The following is a 16,289-nucleotide window of genomic DNA, read 5'->3' as shown; positions in this document are numbered from 1 at the left end:
AGGTGTCTGGGGAGCCAGGTGAGTGCCAATGTGCCCCCCCCCCCCCCCAAGCTGTAGAACCCCACCTGAGAGCGAGATGGGAGCAGTCAGAGCCTGGCACAGCCTTGGGGTGAGAAGTGCAGCCTTTATTGATATGACACTGATGCGCCGGCCCCTGCTGGGGTGGGTCTGCCCCCCACCCCCAGGACAGCAGGGCCGGCTGTAAGGCCCAGGGCTGAGAGACCCTTGCTCCCCCCCTGCAGTGCTCCTTAGCAAAGCATCCTCCCACCCAAACTGGGAAACACGCCTGTCTCCCAGTTGCAGGGGGAGCTCGGCACTGGTTTGCGGCAGCAACGTCCCAAAACAGGGTGTAACAGGGGCCCACACTGCCCTTTATGCCCTCTCCTAGGCAGCGAAGGGGCTGAGCTGGGCCCTGTGCTGGGAGACGTAGGGACAGAGGGTCAGCCCCGGTGGCTCCCTGCTGGCCCCAGCTTGGGGAAACAGCTCCAAGGGTTGAGCTTGGCTGGGAGCAGGCGTGTGAGGCAGCGCAGGGGGCCAGGGGGGTCCAGCTGTGCTGTGGGGGGCTGTAACCGGAGCACTGGGTGCCCCTGGCCCTTAGGCAGGTGGCTTGCGGAAGGTGCTCCAGGCGTGGAAGCAGCGGGTGAAGGGCCAGGGCTCGTTGCCTTTCCGCACCAGCCGGAGCTTGCGGGGACGCGAGGGGTCCTTGGAGCGCATGTGCTGGATGTAGACCTGGGGCAGAACATAGCCATGGGGGTCCCTGGCCCTTGCCCACCTCCAGGGCTGGCATTCCCCAGCCCGGGGGGCTGCTGGGAGCTCTGCACTGACACACGCAGGGCAGGATCAGGGCCCCAAGGGCAGATGAAGCCCAAATCCTCACCCTCTGCAGCAGCAAGCAGCAGGGAGGTCCTACCTGGCATGCCTTGAGGCTCAGCTTGATCTCCACCTGGCTGGTCTGGGTGCCCACCCACATGTAGACCTGCAGGAAGGACGTGCAGCCAGGCTCAGCGGACGGAGCTGCTGGCGGATCCAGCCCCCACCCTGGACACGGACGGCCTCACGGCCCCAGCTCACCTCCCGCCCATTGTCCAGCAGCATGATGTCATCATCAGCTAGGTCATCCTGGCAGAAATCGGAGCACTTCTCTGACACGGAGAAATAGCCCTTCTCGTTAGAGCACCTGCAGGGACAGCAAGAAGGGGATGGCATCAAAGACCTGAGTTTGTTAGGACGTAGCTCATGCAGAAGGAAGGGATGTGATGCAGAAGCTCTGTTTCAGCTGTTTGATGCCCAGGAGTGGAGAGAGAGTTGGGAGAGGGGCCTTACCTGTTGCGGGGAGCCGTGCCCTGGCTAGCCTGGGAGGACTGAGCCCCTGGCAAAGGCTGCTGTGGCCTGGGGCACCGTGGGACGAGGAAGGGGCTCAGCACAGCCTTGATCAGCCCCCACCTGGGCCAGGACCCACCTGAACAGCCGGGAATGTTTCATATAGTCGGCATCTTCATCATAGGGCTTCTGGCTCCCAATGCCCACCCAGAAGAAGTTTTCGGGTTCCTCTCCCTCGTTGATCACCTGTGAGAGCAAGGACAAGGCTGTGCGTGGCTGTCCCCTGCCCTGACGGTCGTTGCCACCCAGGTAAGCTGGCACCAAGCCCTGCTGTGCCCTCACCTGCTTACCTGCTTGCTGTAGGAGTCGTCAAACATGTGGTTCATGATGTCTTCAGCCAGTTTGGCCTCATCAGGGTCTGCAGCCCGGCCCACCCAGGTGTAGACGATGCCCTGGTTGTCTGTGCTCTCGAAGGGCACCTGGGGGAAGACAGAGAGTCAGGGCTGCCCAAGCAGGGGGACAAGTGGCCAAGCACCCCTGGGGATGCTCAGCCATGAGAAATACCTTGAGGATGAAGCAAAACTCCGAGTTGAGCAGACCAGCGTCTGTGTTGATCTGGATGCACCTAGAAAAGAAGCCCACAAGGTACAGTCAGCAAGAGATCAGGCAGCCGTGCCCACCAGCAGGTACCCTGCCAGGAGGCTGGCACCCATGGGTGCTGGCTGGCCTGGAGCCGCCGGTGGGAGGGCTGACCTGGTGCAGAGGGCTCCGCCGTTGGTGCGGATGTGGTAGAGGCTGGGCTGGGGTGGACTGGCCCTGTCCTTCCGCTTGCCCCGGTGGATGACAAACCTCCTCTTGAAGTGCGAGAGGAACTTGGGGTTCTCCTGCTGCTGGGTCATGCGCACGACCTGGCCAGGGGTGGGTATCAGCAGGGCCATAGGCACCCCCCCAGACACAACCCCAAGCCCCTGCTGCGCCCCCTGCCAGCCCCTATCTCCGCTGCCAGCCCCTGCCTTGGGTCAGGGAGGGGAGGGGGAGAAGTGAGGCAAAGCTGGGGGACCCTGTGTCACCCTCCAGGAGGACACAGCGGGGTCACCTCCAGTTTGCCAGGGAAGAGACTCTCGAACTTCTTCTGGAGGCTGAAGGTGAAGGTGAGCCAGCCCATGTTGGAGGCCTCCCGGCCCTGCCAGAAGTAGACGATGCACTGGAAGTCTTCCTCAGGCTGCTTCTCCTCCTCCTCTTCCTCACCTTCCTCCTCCCCTTTGCCTTCACCCTTCTTCTTCTTCTCCTCCTCCTCCTCGTACTCCACCGGCACCCAGTACCTGAGGGCAGGAACAGGGGGTGATGTGAGGGATGGGGCAGGCGGGGGGTCTGGGTAGCGAGATGGGTGGACGAGGGGGTCCAGCAGCCCCAGAGAGGGGACAAGCCGCGTGTCACCTGCAGAGGAAGACGTAGCAGTCGTGGGTGTGGAAATGGCCAAACTCCTCCTCAGGCAGGCGAGCGAATTTCTTGCCCTCCAGCACGAAGCCCTCCATGCCGTCCAGGTCCTCGTTCCACTCCTCCATCAGCTGCTCCGCCTGCGGCCCCACACACTCCCGTCAGTCTGCGGCCACCCAGCCCCTCCATCAGCACCGGCCCAAGGCCGTGGCGGGGACACACAGGACGGTCCCCAGCCCTACCTCGCTCAGGGGCATGGGGGGCTGGCGGGGCAGGAAGAGTGCGGTGAGGTCAGCCTTCATCTGGTCCTTCTTGGCATCCTTGCGGACCTTGCCGGCGAGCCCGCCCTCCTGCAGCACCGTTTCTGCGTTGCGGGTGTAATCCACGTGCAGGACGTCATCCCAGTTCTTGAACTTGGACTTGAACACCTAAATTGGGGAGCAGGTAATGCACCCTGGGCCACAGCACCCAGCATCCCACCCAAGGGGTCTGTGCCCCCATCCCCCTCCCTGGCACTGCTGCCGGGGGGTCTGTGCCCACTTGCAGGAACGTGGGCCGCCCTACCTGGCACTCGGTGCCCTCCAGGTTCCTGGTGACCATGGCGTGCTTGGGCCGGTGCAGCATGCTGCACAGCTCCTGGCTCAGCTTCAGGGCCGCCGCCCGCACAAGCCGCGGCGACTTCCTCCCGATCCAGATGAAGACGTCGGACCAGCAGTCCAGGATGTACACACTCTTGGTGTCCAGCAGGCTCTGCAGCTGAGGGCACCGCAGGAAAAAGGGGGTCAGGCACCCATGGGCTTTCCTGGCTGGAAAACGCCCTGCCTGCTCCCAAAAGACAGCCGGGAAGAACACAGCATCCCCCGCCTGGCCCCGCTGGCTGAACCTGCCTCTCCTGGGGCACAGCTAGAGGCAGAGTGGGCATGAAACCAGTCTTACTGGTAAGACTGGGAGAACCTCCCCACCCCATCCTACCAGGCGCATCTCCGGCATCAGATCAGCCTTCAGCCTCTTCTTGTGCTCCACCGAGAGCTTATAGTTGATCTGGGGCAGCTCCAGGTAGCCCAGACCCAGGCCGACCTGCAGAGGGGACAGGATATGGGTGAGGGGGGGCTGCAGGGGCCCGGCAGTACCAATGACCCTGCGGACGCCAGCTCCCCACCTTGTACAGCTTGGGTTTGTGGGGCTGGAAGTCATCGGGGACGCAGGGCCGAATCTCCTCGGGCTGTCCCCCCAGCACCTCCCAGAATTCGGGGGTCTCCTGGCCCTGGGTCAGCAGCGTGATCTCTGCTTTGCCCTTGCGCTCGTTCTTGTTGATCTTCTCAGCGAAGAGTCTGCAGCGGGAGCGGGTGAGATGGCAGGTGGGCTCCCTGCACCCCCAGCCCCCCGGTCAGCCGTACCTGGCCTTGGTGGTGCTGCTCAGCGTGGCCTGACTCCCACGCCACACAAAGAGGTTGAGGCCATGGTCCAGGAGGAAGACAAACCTGGTGGAGATAGAGGTGAGAGGACCGCCAGCAGAGAGTGGGGTGCGTCGAGTGTCCTCCCCACCCCAGGGGTCCTTGAAAAGCAGGGTACTGCAGTTGCTGTGGCTGCCATGTGGGGTTTGGACCCACATCCTTGTAGAAAGGTGCTGGCATGGCCGATTTTTCACCCCAGACCTGCAGCTACGATGTGCTGGGGGACTCTGCCAGCACCCTGTCCCTCCACAGGGACCCTGTGACCCCTGGCTGCTCCCACTCCTCACCGGGGGTCCAGCGATGTCCCTTTCAGTGCCACTGGCTCCAGCTTGACGTTCTTCTTCCCATACACACGGTACAGCCTGGGGGACAGACAGCCATGGCGGGACATGGGGCACCGCCTGCCCCACACACGCCCCCAGCCCCACGCATCCCCCCAGCCCCGGCCCCAGCTGTACCTGGTGATGTATTGTGTGTCCTCGACGGTGAAGAAGCCGCTGGCCGTGCCACCCTCAATGTAGGAGATGTCGTTGTCGAAGACCTGGGGGCAGGGAGAGGGTGAGGGTGGGAGAGGCACAACTGGGGGCCATGGCGGGGCCGGGGGTCCACCTCACCTGGAGGAACTCGTCACTCTCATCCCCCATCTCCTCCCGGATGCTGCGGCACTCAGCCCCCAGGTAGTTGCGGAGGTTGACGGCGTGGATGGCGGAGCAGGCCTTCTTGTCCAGTGTGGCCTCCTGCCCGATCCAGTAGTAGATCTCCCAGTTGAGGGAGCCGTTTTCATCCAGGAAGGTCTGGAGAGAGACAGGGTGTGAGATGGGAGAGCCACAGCCCTGGGTTGGGGACATGGGGAACCCTTGGTCCTCGCCGGGTACCTTGAGCACAATGTAGCAGTCGGCCTCGTAGAACTTGCCATGGAAAGCCTCGTCCACCAGCGTTGGCACGAAGTTCTCAATCTGCCAGACGCAGAGGCCGGGCAGCTGCCCCACGTCCTCACTGAAGAACTCTGAGTAGTCCAGCTGGGGCTTCTCCAGGCCCTGGTCCCAGCGGCGAGTCTTCAGGTCTGGTGCCTTCGCCTCTCCGCTCTCCTGTGGGGATAGGGACAGGTCACTAAGCTGGGGGCAACTGGGTCCTTGCCAGCACCCAGGGTGGGCCAGGGGCACTGTGGTGCTGCTCAGGGACCTTCTCCCACCCCAGACCCTACCTCTATCTTCTTGTTCTTCTCCTGGGCCACATCCGACATCCCCTTCAGCACCTGCTTGGCCTGGTCATCCTGGGCAGAGTCCTTGCGCCGCCGGAGCCGCATCTTGCGGGCCAGTGGGTCCTTGGTGCCGCTCCCTGGGGACATGGGGATGGGGTGAGAGACAGCCAGGATGCCTGTGCCTTGCGTGGGGCACGCCGTGGGCCACGGCTCGTTTCCCAGCACGCTACCCAAGGCAGGGGCTGTCCCCCACGCTGCTTACCTGCCGCAGCGGCTGCAACGGTGGCCGGGGAAGCTCCGGCCAGGCGGAGCTGGTTCTGCAGGGAGAAGTCGATGTTGTACCACTCCGACGTCCGATCCACCGGCTTCGGGGGCATCACCAGATTGGGGTTCTCGCGCACATCCAGGATCTGCCAAGGAGGGGACGGAAGACCTCACTGCTCTGAAGTATGGGCTCACAGGAACACTGAGGATGTGGGGTGGGACAGGAGAGCTCCAGAGCACCCTGGGCTTCGGTGAGGTGATGTGGAAGGAGCCCCAAATCCACCACCTGCCTGGGCTGAACCGTGTGCCAGATGGCACATATTGGGCCCAAGACCCCTCTGTCCTCACCTCACCCATCCCACCCTACAGCCCTGGGCTCCCAGGGACACACTGGGGCCGTGGTGGACCCAGCCCGAGGTGGAGCGGGTGTTGGGCTCTCACCTCCACGTCCGTCAGGAAGTGGATGGCCTCTGGCAGCGTCACCAGGCGGTTCTTGTTCAGCACCAGCTTCCGCAGCTTGGAGCACCTGTGGGACACAGAGACACTGGTGAAGGGCCAGGCCAGAGTGACGCCCTGTCACCACACAGCTTCTGTGTCCCCTCTCGGGGACGGAGCAGATCCGGTTGGGGGCTTTTTCCCTACCTGCACAGGCTCTCGGGGATGAGCTCCAGGTTGTTGTTGGCTGCCATGAACTCCTCAAGGTTGGCGAGCTTGCCAATGCCCGAGGGGATTCCATCGAAGTCGAGCTTGTTGGAGTTCAGGTATATCTTCTTCAGCTTAGTCAGCTTGCAGATGGCCGACTGGGGAAGGAAGAGATGGTGGGGTGAGGGAGAATCCAGCGGCATGGAGGCACGGGCAGGGACACCGTGTACAGGCAGGGACATACAGGCAAGGAGGTGAGCTGGTTGCGGGACAGGTTGAGGGTCTCCAGCTGGGTCCACTGGTCAATGCAGAGGGACAGCTCCGTGATCTGATTGCTGCTGAGGTTGAGGCGCCGCAGGCTGCCCAGGGTGTAGAGGCACTCGGGGACGCGACTGAGGTCGTTGCAGGACAGGTCCACGTCTGGGGGAAGACAACGGGGTGACGCCACCGGCCAGACCCACGCCAGGGCTGAGAGAGCCCCTGGAGAGCCCCGTGCACTGCAGGGCTGGGCGCCCCAGCCCTACCTGCCAGGTTCACCAGGCCCTCGAGGCTGGTGGGCAGGTTGCTCTGTGTGCGCTGGGTGTTCCTGAGGTGGAGGGTCTGCAGGGCCGTCATCGCTGGGAGCTGCCTGCAGGCCATGGAGAGCCACGGGGCAGAGATGGCATCAGGGCTGGATCAGGCACCTGGCCCGGCCCTAGTATTGTGGGATCCAGCCCGGGAAATGGGGCCTTACCGGAGCTGTGCGTGCAGGAGAGGGTTGTTGTTGAGGATGAGGGTCTGGAGGTGGACCAGGCGCCTCATCTGCGGTGGGAGGCTCTCCAGCTTGTTGTTGCTGAGGTCGAGGTAGAGCAGGTCCGTCAGGTTGATGAAGAGCTGGTTGGGGATGGTCTCGATGCTGCAGGGATATGAAGATCTTCAGGGCTACCTGGAACCTGCACCAGCCCTGGCTTCCCTCCCAGAGAGGGGCAGAGAGCCGGACCTGGTGTGAAGGAGGATGATGGATGGAGGTGGCCATGGCCAGGGGAAGATGCCTGCCCTGGTCTAGACCCACCTGTTGTGGCCGAGGTTGAGGACCAGCATGTTCTTGGCGTTCTCCAGCTCCCGGGGACACTCCGTGAGCTGGTTGTAACTCAGGTCCTGGGGAAAATGGGAGGGTAAAGCAGGCATCACCCTCTGCCCCGCATCCAGGAACCACCACCCAAACCCAAGGACCAAGGAGCACCTTCGAGGGCATGGCCTGCCTACAGCCACACCAGATCTTGCCCTGCGGATCAGTGCCCAGCAGCCGGAGCTGGATGAGCATGTGGGGAACCCAGCTGTGGCATCAGCCTTTAAAGGAGGCATTGCCATGGGGTTATCCTGCCCACAGCCAGCTTCCTCGGCACCCAGACATGGGGTCAGAAGGACGGTCACTGAAAGGGCATGGGAGTTCTTGTTGCAGGGAAGTTCCTTATGGCCTGGGCACCCGAAAGTCAAAGGGAGCCAGGCAGTGCTGAGCTCTGATTTACTCGTGCTCCCCAAGGGGCACGAGGGGCCACCGAGGCACAGGAGCAGGACCCAGGAGTCTGAGCTGGTTCTCGCATTAGCCGAGGAGACTCTGCACCTACCAGCACCGAGAGGTCATCCAGCTGGAAGATATCATCAGGGACTCCCGAGTTCTTCAGGCTGTTTGCACGAGCTACAATTGCCTTGAAAGGGGAGAGAGAGGCATGACTGCAGCCACCCACCGGCTCTAGCACCTGCTGAGCCCCCCGGGGTAGACGGGGATGATCCTTGTGTGTCCCCGGAGCCAGGGGCTGGATGAAAGGTGCCTGCAGACACCAAGCCCTGATGTGGGCAGGACGTGTGAGTGGGACACTTACCCGGAGGCAGGGCAGGCCAGAGAGCTCGCCGTGGAGCGTAGTGAGGCTGTTGTGACTCACGGAGAGGTGTTCCTGCAGGGAAGCCCCAGACAAGCCCCAGTGAGCAGAGAGAGGAGCCAGAGCTGCACGGGGCAGCGGTCGGGCCCTCACACCAATGTGGGGGCTCCTTGATCCCAGGAGAGGAGGGGGCTTGCAGAGGCATGGGTGAGCTCAGCCCTGACCCATACAAGGCTGCTGGGATGCTCCCAGTCTCAAACAGGTTGGTTGGCCCTGGTGTGCCCACGCTGCCTCTGCACCCTTGGGGCAGAGACACCCCAGCCCTGCTGCAGGGTTCGGGGTGCTCTGGGCTGCTACTGAGCTGGCTTGTGGCAGTCCCATAAGGTCCCCGGGCAAAGAGACCCGAGTCCTCGGAAATGCTTCTCACTGGGTGATCTGGTAATGGGCAGGCAGGCGAGGACCAGCAAGTCTGCAGCAAGGCCCCGGAGTAATTTTGTTTTCCTCATCAGCCGAGCGGTTACCTGCTCAGCAAAATAAGGAATTGGCAGCCTGTGGGTGAGATGCCAGACTTTAAGTCCGGTTGTGGCCCCCCAGCATCTGGCAGGACCGGCAGAGGCACAGCTCTGAGCCGCGTGGAAAGCTTCCCCACTTGCTGTGCCTGAGCAGGGTGCGCCCGGCATGGTGACGAGGGCTTTTGGCAGTGTTTAAAGCATCGTGTTTGGCTGACATCAATTTAACAATGTCCACAACGTGCTGCAGGACTCCACCAAAGCAAAGCTTAGCCACAGACTCCACCAAGGGCCGGGTTGTGCACAGAACTCGAGACACCCAAAAAACAAAGGCAGGCAGCTGCCAGCTGCTGCTCTTTGTATCTTTTAGCAAAGGAGGAAGGAAAAAAAGCCCGAAAACCTTAATTGTCCCCATACTAAACCTTCACCCTTCCCTTCTATTAAAGGGCAGAGGATTTAAGCATGGTTTTTAGTCTGGTTTTCTAGGAAAACAAGGTGAAACCGAGTACAAGTCCATCTCAACCCCACTCCTAACAGCTCCTGCATCCAATTTCAACCACATGTCGTAGCTCAGCCCTATTATTAGACACCAGAGCATCCGCCAATGAGCCACAAGGCTGGCAAGCACCGGGTTCTTGGCACCGCTACGCAGGGCCCCGTCTGACTCCACAGCCCCAGTGGGAGCCGTTGAGCCCCATCCCCTGCCCGGAACGTGCTGCTCACCAGCTTCTGGAGGGCGGCGAGCTCCTCGGGCAGGTAACAGAGCCCCGTGCGGTTCAGCTTCAGCCAGCGCAGGCTGGTCATCGCCTTCACGTGCTCTGGGAAGTAGCCGCCCTGAGAGGAGGAGGAGGAGGAGGGTGAGAAAACCACCTGTCCTAACAGGGTGAGGATCTGAGGACCTCAGTCTGACCAATCCTGCGTGGTCAGGAGGAGGCCTCGGATCGCCCAGTCCTATGGGATGGGAGCTGGGGCACCTGGGATTGCCCAGTTTTACAGGATGGGGGATGCAGGGCCTGGGATCGCCCAGTCCTATGGGATTGGTCCTATGGGGCCCGGATCACCCAGTCCTATGGGATTGGTCCTATGGGGCCGGGATCGCCCAGTCCTATGGGATTGGTCCTATGGGGCCGGGATCGCCCAGTCCTATGGGATTGGTCCTATGGGGCTGGGATCGCCCAGTCCTATGGGATGGGAGCTGGGGCACCTGGGATCGCCCAGTTTTACAGGATGGGAACTGGGGGATGCGGGATTGCCTGGTCCTATGACACTGACTGCTGGGGGCCAGAATCTCCCATTCCTATAGAATTGGGACCGGGGGGGGGCAGGATCACTCAGTCCTATGGGGTTTGGACCTGGGGGGCTGGGATCGCCCAGTCCTACGGGCCTGGGAGCCGGGGGCCCGCATCACCCGCCACTCTGGGGCCCCGTGGGTTGGGGGGACGGCGGCTGCCCAGCCGTAGGGGCCGGGGGTGGGGTCGGGGACTGCGGCTCCCCAAGACGAGCACCCCCGGCCTGGGGTCAGCAGCGGCCCCGGGGCCGGGCGGGGCCCCGCGGCGTCCGGATCAGGGCCCGCCTAGCGCTCGGGGCCTGGGGCCCGGCTGTCCCGTCCCGTCCCGCCCCGCCCCACCCCCCCTGGTGTCCCCTGTTTCCCCTCCCCGTACCTTGAAGTCGTTGCCGCTGAGGTCGACGCCGCGGACGAAGGGAAGGACCCCGGTGGCCGCCATGGCGGTGCTGGCGGCGGAAGGGCGGAGGGACCCGGCGGCAGCACGCCCCGCCGGCCCCGCCCCCAGTCCCCGCCCCCTTTCGCCACCCGGCCACGCCCTGGCGGTGACGTTCCACGCGGGGGGGTGGTAGGCGGAACCGGATTCCGCTTCCGAACGTGAGTGGGCGGTGCCGGGCCGCGCCGCGCTCCCATTGGCTGGGGCAGCGCCGGGGGTTGCGGGACGCGCCGGCACGCGCAGGCCCGGCGGCAGCGCGCGCGGGCGGCGGGGGTGAGTACGGGCTGCGGGGGCGGGGGTCCCGCTCCTGCTCGTGAACCGGTCGGGGCGCGGAGGCGGCGTCGGACGGTGCCCGCGGCCCAGCCACCGGCTCTGGGGTGTCTCCCGGCCCCTCCCGGGGGCGCAGGCAGCGGTTCCTCCGCGCTGCCGGTACCCCCGCCCCGTCCCCCCCCCCCCCCCCCCCAGGGCGGTTGCGCCAGGGCCGGGCGAGGAGCGGGTGGCACAACTCCGGGGTGACCCTTGCTCCTCCGCCGCACCCAGGCGTCCCGGCAGCGGCGGGAGCCTTTGCCCCGGAGGGAGAAGGGAGCGGTGGGGCCGGTTGAAACCCCCGTTCTCCAAGAAACTCCCATCCCTCAGGTTCTGCGACCCCCGAGGAGGAGAGGTCCCACGTCCCGGATGACACCCCGCTGCTCCTCTCCCTTCTCCGCAGGGCGACCATGGCCGAGTTCACACGCCAGCGGGGCAAGCGGCAGGAGGACGGCGGGCTGGGCAGCGTCCTTGACGTGCTGTTGGCCAACGCCAGGCTGGTGCTGGGCGTCAGTGGCGCGGCCGTGCTCGCCATCGCCACGCTGGCCGTCAAACGGGTAAGGGTGGCACGGGGCTTGGAGGACGGGGGCGGCAAACAGGCCTGCGGAGGAGGGCGGCTTTGCTCCCTGGCTGCGGAAGATGCGCCGCGAACATCGCTGGCTGCTGGGGAGCTGGTCCCTCAAGTCTGGCTCAAATGGCGCCGGTGCTGGCGGCAGTGCCATGGCCACGGAGCTGCCTGTGGGGGCACATGCAGCCCCACACCCTGTTTGCCCAGAACGGCGCACGTTTGGCATACGGTATCCCATTGAGAAAGGCACCTTGGGCTTAATTAGCATTAGGACACCTGACTGTTTTCCACTTAAAATCTTCAGGAAGAAAATGTGTACCTTTGTGGTCCCCTAAACTGTGTATTTTTGCTGGCTGAAGCCCTGCGTGGGGCTGTGTCCCCCCACGTGTGTGCCGGAGGGGCTGTTGTCCCCATTAGTTCAGGGTGTGACCACAGGGATAATAACTTTTCCACACTGGTTTTCCTTCCCTCCAGCTGATAGATCGAGCCACCAGCCCTCGCGATGAAGGCGATCCCAAAGCTGAGCAGAAGACCCTAGAGGAGAGCTGGCAGGATTTGACCTTGATCAAAGCGACGCCAAAACCCCCCAAGAAGCAGAGAAGGGAAGACCTCAGCGAGCCTCTGCTCTCTCCGGCTCGGCCGCCGGTACCAGGTGAGGCTCGCCAGTGTGCGTGCCGGCTCTCGCCGTGGCCAGGAAGATCACCTTGATGTGCTCCGGCCTGGCTGCACCGCTGTTCCCGGCAGTCTGGGAGCTCCATGTTATTTTTAGCTCAGTGACCGGAAAGCCAACCCGGTTGAGCCTGCCCTCCTGGGAGGCTCCCAAACTGCGGCCCCTTTTTAGGCAATGCCTGTGGTAACGGCACCTCTGACAGAGTCCTGGGTGCCTCGGCCACCGTGGTGTGGCGGAGACTGTCACGGCTTTCCTCTGGAGCGGTGTCTGCTGTGCTCGTTTTCTGGGTCAGCTCTGTGTAGAGGAAGGTGTGCTTGGGAGCTGACGCAGACAAAGGCTGCCTTGTCCAGCTGCCTGCAAAGATGGTGTTTTTACAAGTGGGAAAGCAGCCTGGATCGGTGCAGGGCAAGTCCTGAGATACCAGACCCGGAGCGGGATTGTTTGCAGGACTCAAGTGATCAGGCAAGCATTCGGGCAGGCTGGATCTACCTGAGCAGTCTCAGTGGGGCCAAGCCTCATAGGGACCCTGGCAATGAGTCTCCTGCCTGGCTGCTGGTGCTCGGCCTGGTTTACCCATCTCTAGCCAGAGGGTGAGGCCAGGAGCTGTCAGGTTTTGAGGTTTGTTTGGGCTCTGCCTTGGCTGAGAAGCACTGTTAACATCAGAGGACTTGGTGGTGGCCCTCTTGGCAAGGTCAGCCTCGCGTCCAGAGAGGTGGGCTGAGGGCTGAGCGCCCAGCTCACGCCTTCCCCTCAGCTGTGGCAGGAGAAGCTGCTGCTGTATGCTGCAGGTGATCTGCTCAGAGCTGTAACTTCACCCCCCCCTTCTGCCCCATCCCCTTCTCACAGAGCCCAGGGTCTGCTCTGCCCCGCCGGAGCCTCCTCGGGTCGAAGCCAGCCCTCTGCACTGCCTCACGCTGCAGAAGAAGCTCCTCTCGCACTACAGCAGCCGGCTGGCCGTGCCTGAGGCGCAAGCATCCCTCGCCCTGCAGCTGGCTAGGAGCATCTGTACCCAACTGCAGAACTTCCTGCGGAGCAAGTGCCCAGAGCTGCCCTTCGGCAGCCTCTTCCTCAGCGGTCCCCTGCTCGATGGCCTTGGGGCTCTGGCGGCCGACCACATCCACCTCATGCTGCCGGTGGTTCTCGATGCCACGCTCTGGAGCCTCATCCCTGGAGACGACACCGTGGTGAGGAACCCCCAGTACTGGATGATCAAGAGGACTGATCTGGAGTATTTCCCTCGTGGGCGCAGCCCCTGGGACAGGTTCATCGTGGGCCGGTACCTCTCCTCCAACGCGCTCAACGAGACCCTCCACAAGATGCTGGTGGCCTCCATCAACTGGCCGGCAATAGGCAGCCTGCTGGGGAGCATCATCCACCCGGTCGTGGCCTCCCGGGAGCTGAGGATGGAAGTCAAACACGATCAGGTCAAGCTGAGCATCACCCTCTTCCCGGTGGTGGAAATGGAGGACAAGGTTCTTCTGGCTGCTCCTCCTGAAGGACTGGTGGAAAACCTCTGGCTTGAGAGCTTTTACAGGGCAGAGGTCTCGAAGGTGGAGGAGCTGGATGCTGGTGACTCTGGGGCTCGGCAGCACTGCCTCCGCATCCTGAACGGTGTCTGCAAGAGCCATCCTGCCCTGCACAAACTGAGCGGCAGCCCCTTGACCCACGTCGTCCTTCACCTCAGTGCCACCAGTTTGGACTGGGCAGAAGAAAGCCTTGCTGACAGGTTCCAGCAGGTGCTTGAGGAGCTGGTAGGCTACCTGGAGAAAGGGGTCCTGCCATCCTATTTCAACCACAAAATCAACCTCTTCTGCGACCTGTTGGAAGAGGAAATCGATGAGATGGGCTTCATGCTCTACAGGGCCATATCTGAGCCAGAGCTCCTGCTGACTGAGAAATGACAGACCTCCCAAGTGTAGGGTGTTCCTCGCCCATCTGCTGCTCCTCGCTGTGAGGGTTGCGATGCTTCTAGTTGAGTAGTCAGTAAGAGGCAAAGTTCTTGCACTTTATGAGAAAAAAAAAAAAATCCTGTCTGAATAAAAACGTGCCTGAGCAGAGGTGGGCGTTGGCACAAGGAGCCTTTGGCTGGGAGGCTCTGCCAGACCCGGGGTGAGTGCAGCCTGTGCCTCGAGTACCTACAGGTGAGTCCTGTCTGCTGGGCATTGGGAGCCAACATGAAGCACGTTTGGTCGCTGGTTCCCAGCGTGCTCTGCCTGTCCCAGCCTGCGGTCACAGCTTTTGGGCTGCCCTTGTGTTGTGAGACCAGCTGGAGCTGGAGGGGAGGAGTTCCTTGCTGCTGCTGTGTCCTGCAGACCCCATGGGGTGCAGTGTCCCCGTGGAGACTTGGTCTTACTGCGCCATGGGACAGGGTGGGAGCCTCATTCGTCTGCAGGATATTGCCCAAGCGATGACCTGGGTGGTTGTCTGGGCACTTCAAGGTACAGCCATAGCAAATAGGGCTGTGGGTTTATTTTTTGGAAACCCTTTCAGCTGCCAAAAGGGGTGAGCTCAGCCCTACCTCTTCATTCTGCCCTGAGGAACGGGCATGCTTCCAGCACGGCGCTGGGGCTTTGTAGCCCTTGCCCCATGCCATGTTTTGCTGCATGATGTCCTGAAAAAGGCAGTGGCAGGAAGAGAGCTGCTGACTCCCGGGAGGCTCCTGGCATCGGTCCTTTGGTGGAGGCTGCAGCAGGGCTGTTCTGCAACAAACCACAGTGTCCCCTTCCAGTCTGTCCAGTGACCTTTTCACACGTGTCTTGCTGCTGTCTTCAGGTCCCCTTCCCCCCCCACCGAGCAGGGAATGGGGCAGGAAAGTAGGACAGGACTGATGTTCTGAGCAGAGCGCTTGCAAGACCTGAAGTGGTTTATGCTTTTTATTAAGAAGGTATGTTTCATTTGGGTATTTTGTCTTGGTTTTTTCCTTTGAGTGGCTGCTAGTAGGCTTCAGTTCTGGCTGTAGTCCCAGGGCGAAATAATATATTCTTATATTTAATGGAAAGAGCTGTTTTTGCACACTGGTGGAGATGGAGCAATCCTGTGGACTTCAATGGGAGCAGCTGTTGTGGTTTAGTTTTCTTCACAGCTATCATCTTGTTTATGGGAGGGGAAAAAAGCCCTGCTTTTCCTCCCAATCTGAAGATTACTTTGTTCCTCCAAACCACTTCCCAGGTGTTAGCGATGAGAATAAACCCTTCCTGTGTAAACTGGTTCTCTTGTGTCAGCTCTCTTTTGTTTCCTTTTTTGTGATGAGGACTGAAGTGATCCTCCAGCTGTGGTGGCATGTCCAAGAACTGCCCAGGGTCTCCCACACTGTGCAGAGTGTGATGGTGGTCAGACCCTGTCCTGGAACGCCTTTCTCCTCTGCTTCCAAACCCCTGTCCCTGCAGAGTGCCTGGCTGTGGTACGTGGGCCGTCTGGACACTGAACTTGTGTCATTTACCCAGTGGCTTTAACGGCTCAGCTGGCAAAACACTGGCCGGGGTTAGAGCAGGAAAGCTGGTAATGGCTGATGCCATCAGCAACGTTTAACCTGCTGCCTGTGTGCTACGCAAATGCTTTCCACGGCTGTTGCCATTCAGAGGCTGCTGCCTGGGCTTCTGCCATGCTTTTGCCAGCTCAGTGATTGCATTACAAAGCCTCGTAATCCTGTTATTTTAGCTGGCAGGTCTGTATTTTTAGGCCACAGCTGTTAATCGTGGGAGTGAGGGGTACAGGGAAATGCAACCCGAGTTCTCCTGACCTTACTCCATAGACAAACCTGATAGTGATGGACTGCTGCAGAGTTAAAGGCTTTCTTCTCCCTTGTGCAGACTTTAAAGGTGTTAAAACTGTGCTGCTGTGGTCTTCTCTGCTTCGAGCTACCTTCTACAGAAACTGCTTCAACCTCCTGCCCATGCTGGCTGCTCCGTGTGCTGCATGTCACCTCAGCACTGACCCCAGGGAACCGCTCAGGGTCCAGCAGCAGGCTCCTGAGCAGCATCAGAGGCCCTGGGGGAAAAACTGAATGCTGTCCTCTGGCAGAAGAGGACACAGGAATCTTGTGGGTCTACTTGCTTTGATGTACAGAGGAAGCCCCAACAGAGAGGGAGGAGGTAGCCTGGCTTCCCAGGGAGTTCAGTCTAAACCAAGTGCAGGAAAACAGAACCTCCCTTCAGTTCAGCCAGCTGTCCATCTGTCCCTGGGCAGCAACACTACAGCAGATGCAGCTGGTGAGATAAAACCATTTTCCCTACCCCTCTGTGGTTCACTTCTAAATAAGTGTGGGGAATTTCTGCCAAGAAAGCTTCTGTATTGTTCCAGTGAGTGGAAAGAGCAAGACTTGGGTGGATGCTTTTACAGTAA

The 16,289-nt window shown here is 61.5% G+C and overlaps 2 protein-coding genes across 2 annotated transcripts; one reads left to right on the top strand and one right to left on the bottom strand.

The window, feature by feature from the left end:
- Positions 1–104: 104 nt before the first annotated feature.
- FLII (FLII actin remodeling protein) lies at positions 105–10,474 on the bottom strand. Its single transcript, XM_075104724.1, has 30 exons — positions 10,348–10,474; positions 9,410–9,520; positions 8,181–8,252; positions 7,926–8,006; positions 7,370–7,455; positions 7,052–7,213; positions 6,843–6,946; positions 6,563–6,738; positions 6,319–6,476; positions 6,118–6,202; positions 5,675–5,822; positions 5,416–5,549; positions 5,087–5,299; positions 4,826–5,005; positions 4,670–4,752; positions 4,499–4,573; positions 4,155–4,238; positions 3,917–4,088; positions 3,730–3,834; positions 3,322–3,513; positions 3,000–3,185; positions 2,758–2,897; positions 2,417–2,642; positions 2,074–2,228; positions 1,885–1,945; positions 1,671–1,799; positions 1,460–1,566; positions 1,072–1,177; positions 911–976; positions 105–729 (listed from the first exon to the last, which is right to left on the bottom strand). Exons 1-30 carry the CDS (start codon positions 10,408–10,410, stop codon positions 595–597), a joined length of 3,795 nt encoding a protein of 1,264 aa, XP_074960825.1. The 5' UTR covers positions 10,411–10,474; the 3' UTR covers positions 105–594.
- Positions 10,475–10,887: 413 nt separating this feature from the next.
- MIEF2 (mitochondrial elongation factor 2) lies at positions 10,888–15,156 on the top strand. Its single transcript, XM_075104733.1, has 3 exons — positions 10,888–11,267; positions 11,753–11,930; positions 12,795–15,156. Exons 1-3 carry the CDS (start codon positions 11,121–11,123, stop codon positions 13,847–13,849), a joined length of 1,380 nt encoding a protein of 459 aa, XP_074960834.1. The 5' UTR covers positions 10,888–11,120; the 3' UTR covers positions 13,850–15,156.
- The last annotated feature ends 1,133 nt before the right edge of the window (positions 15,157–16,289 follow it).

Source organism: Phalacrocorax aristotelis, chromosome 10, assembly GCF_949628215.1.
Source record: "Phalacrocorax aristotelis chromosome 10, bGulAri2.1, whole genome shotgun sequence".
Lineage (NCBI taxonomy): Eukaryota > Metazoa > Chordata > Aves > Suliformes > Phalacrocoracidae > Phalacrocorax > Phalacrocorax aristotelis.
Note: the sequence above shows the minus strand (reverse complement) of the source record. Positions and strands in the feature narration are given on the sequence as shown.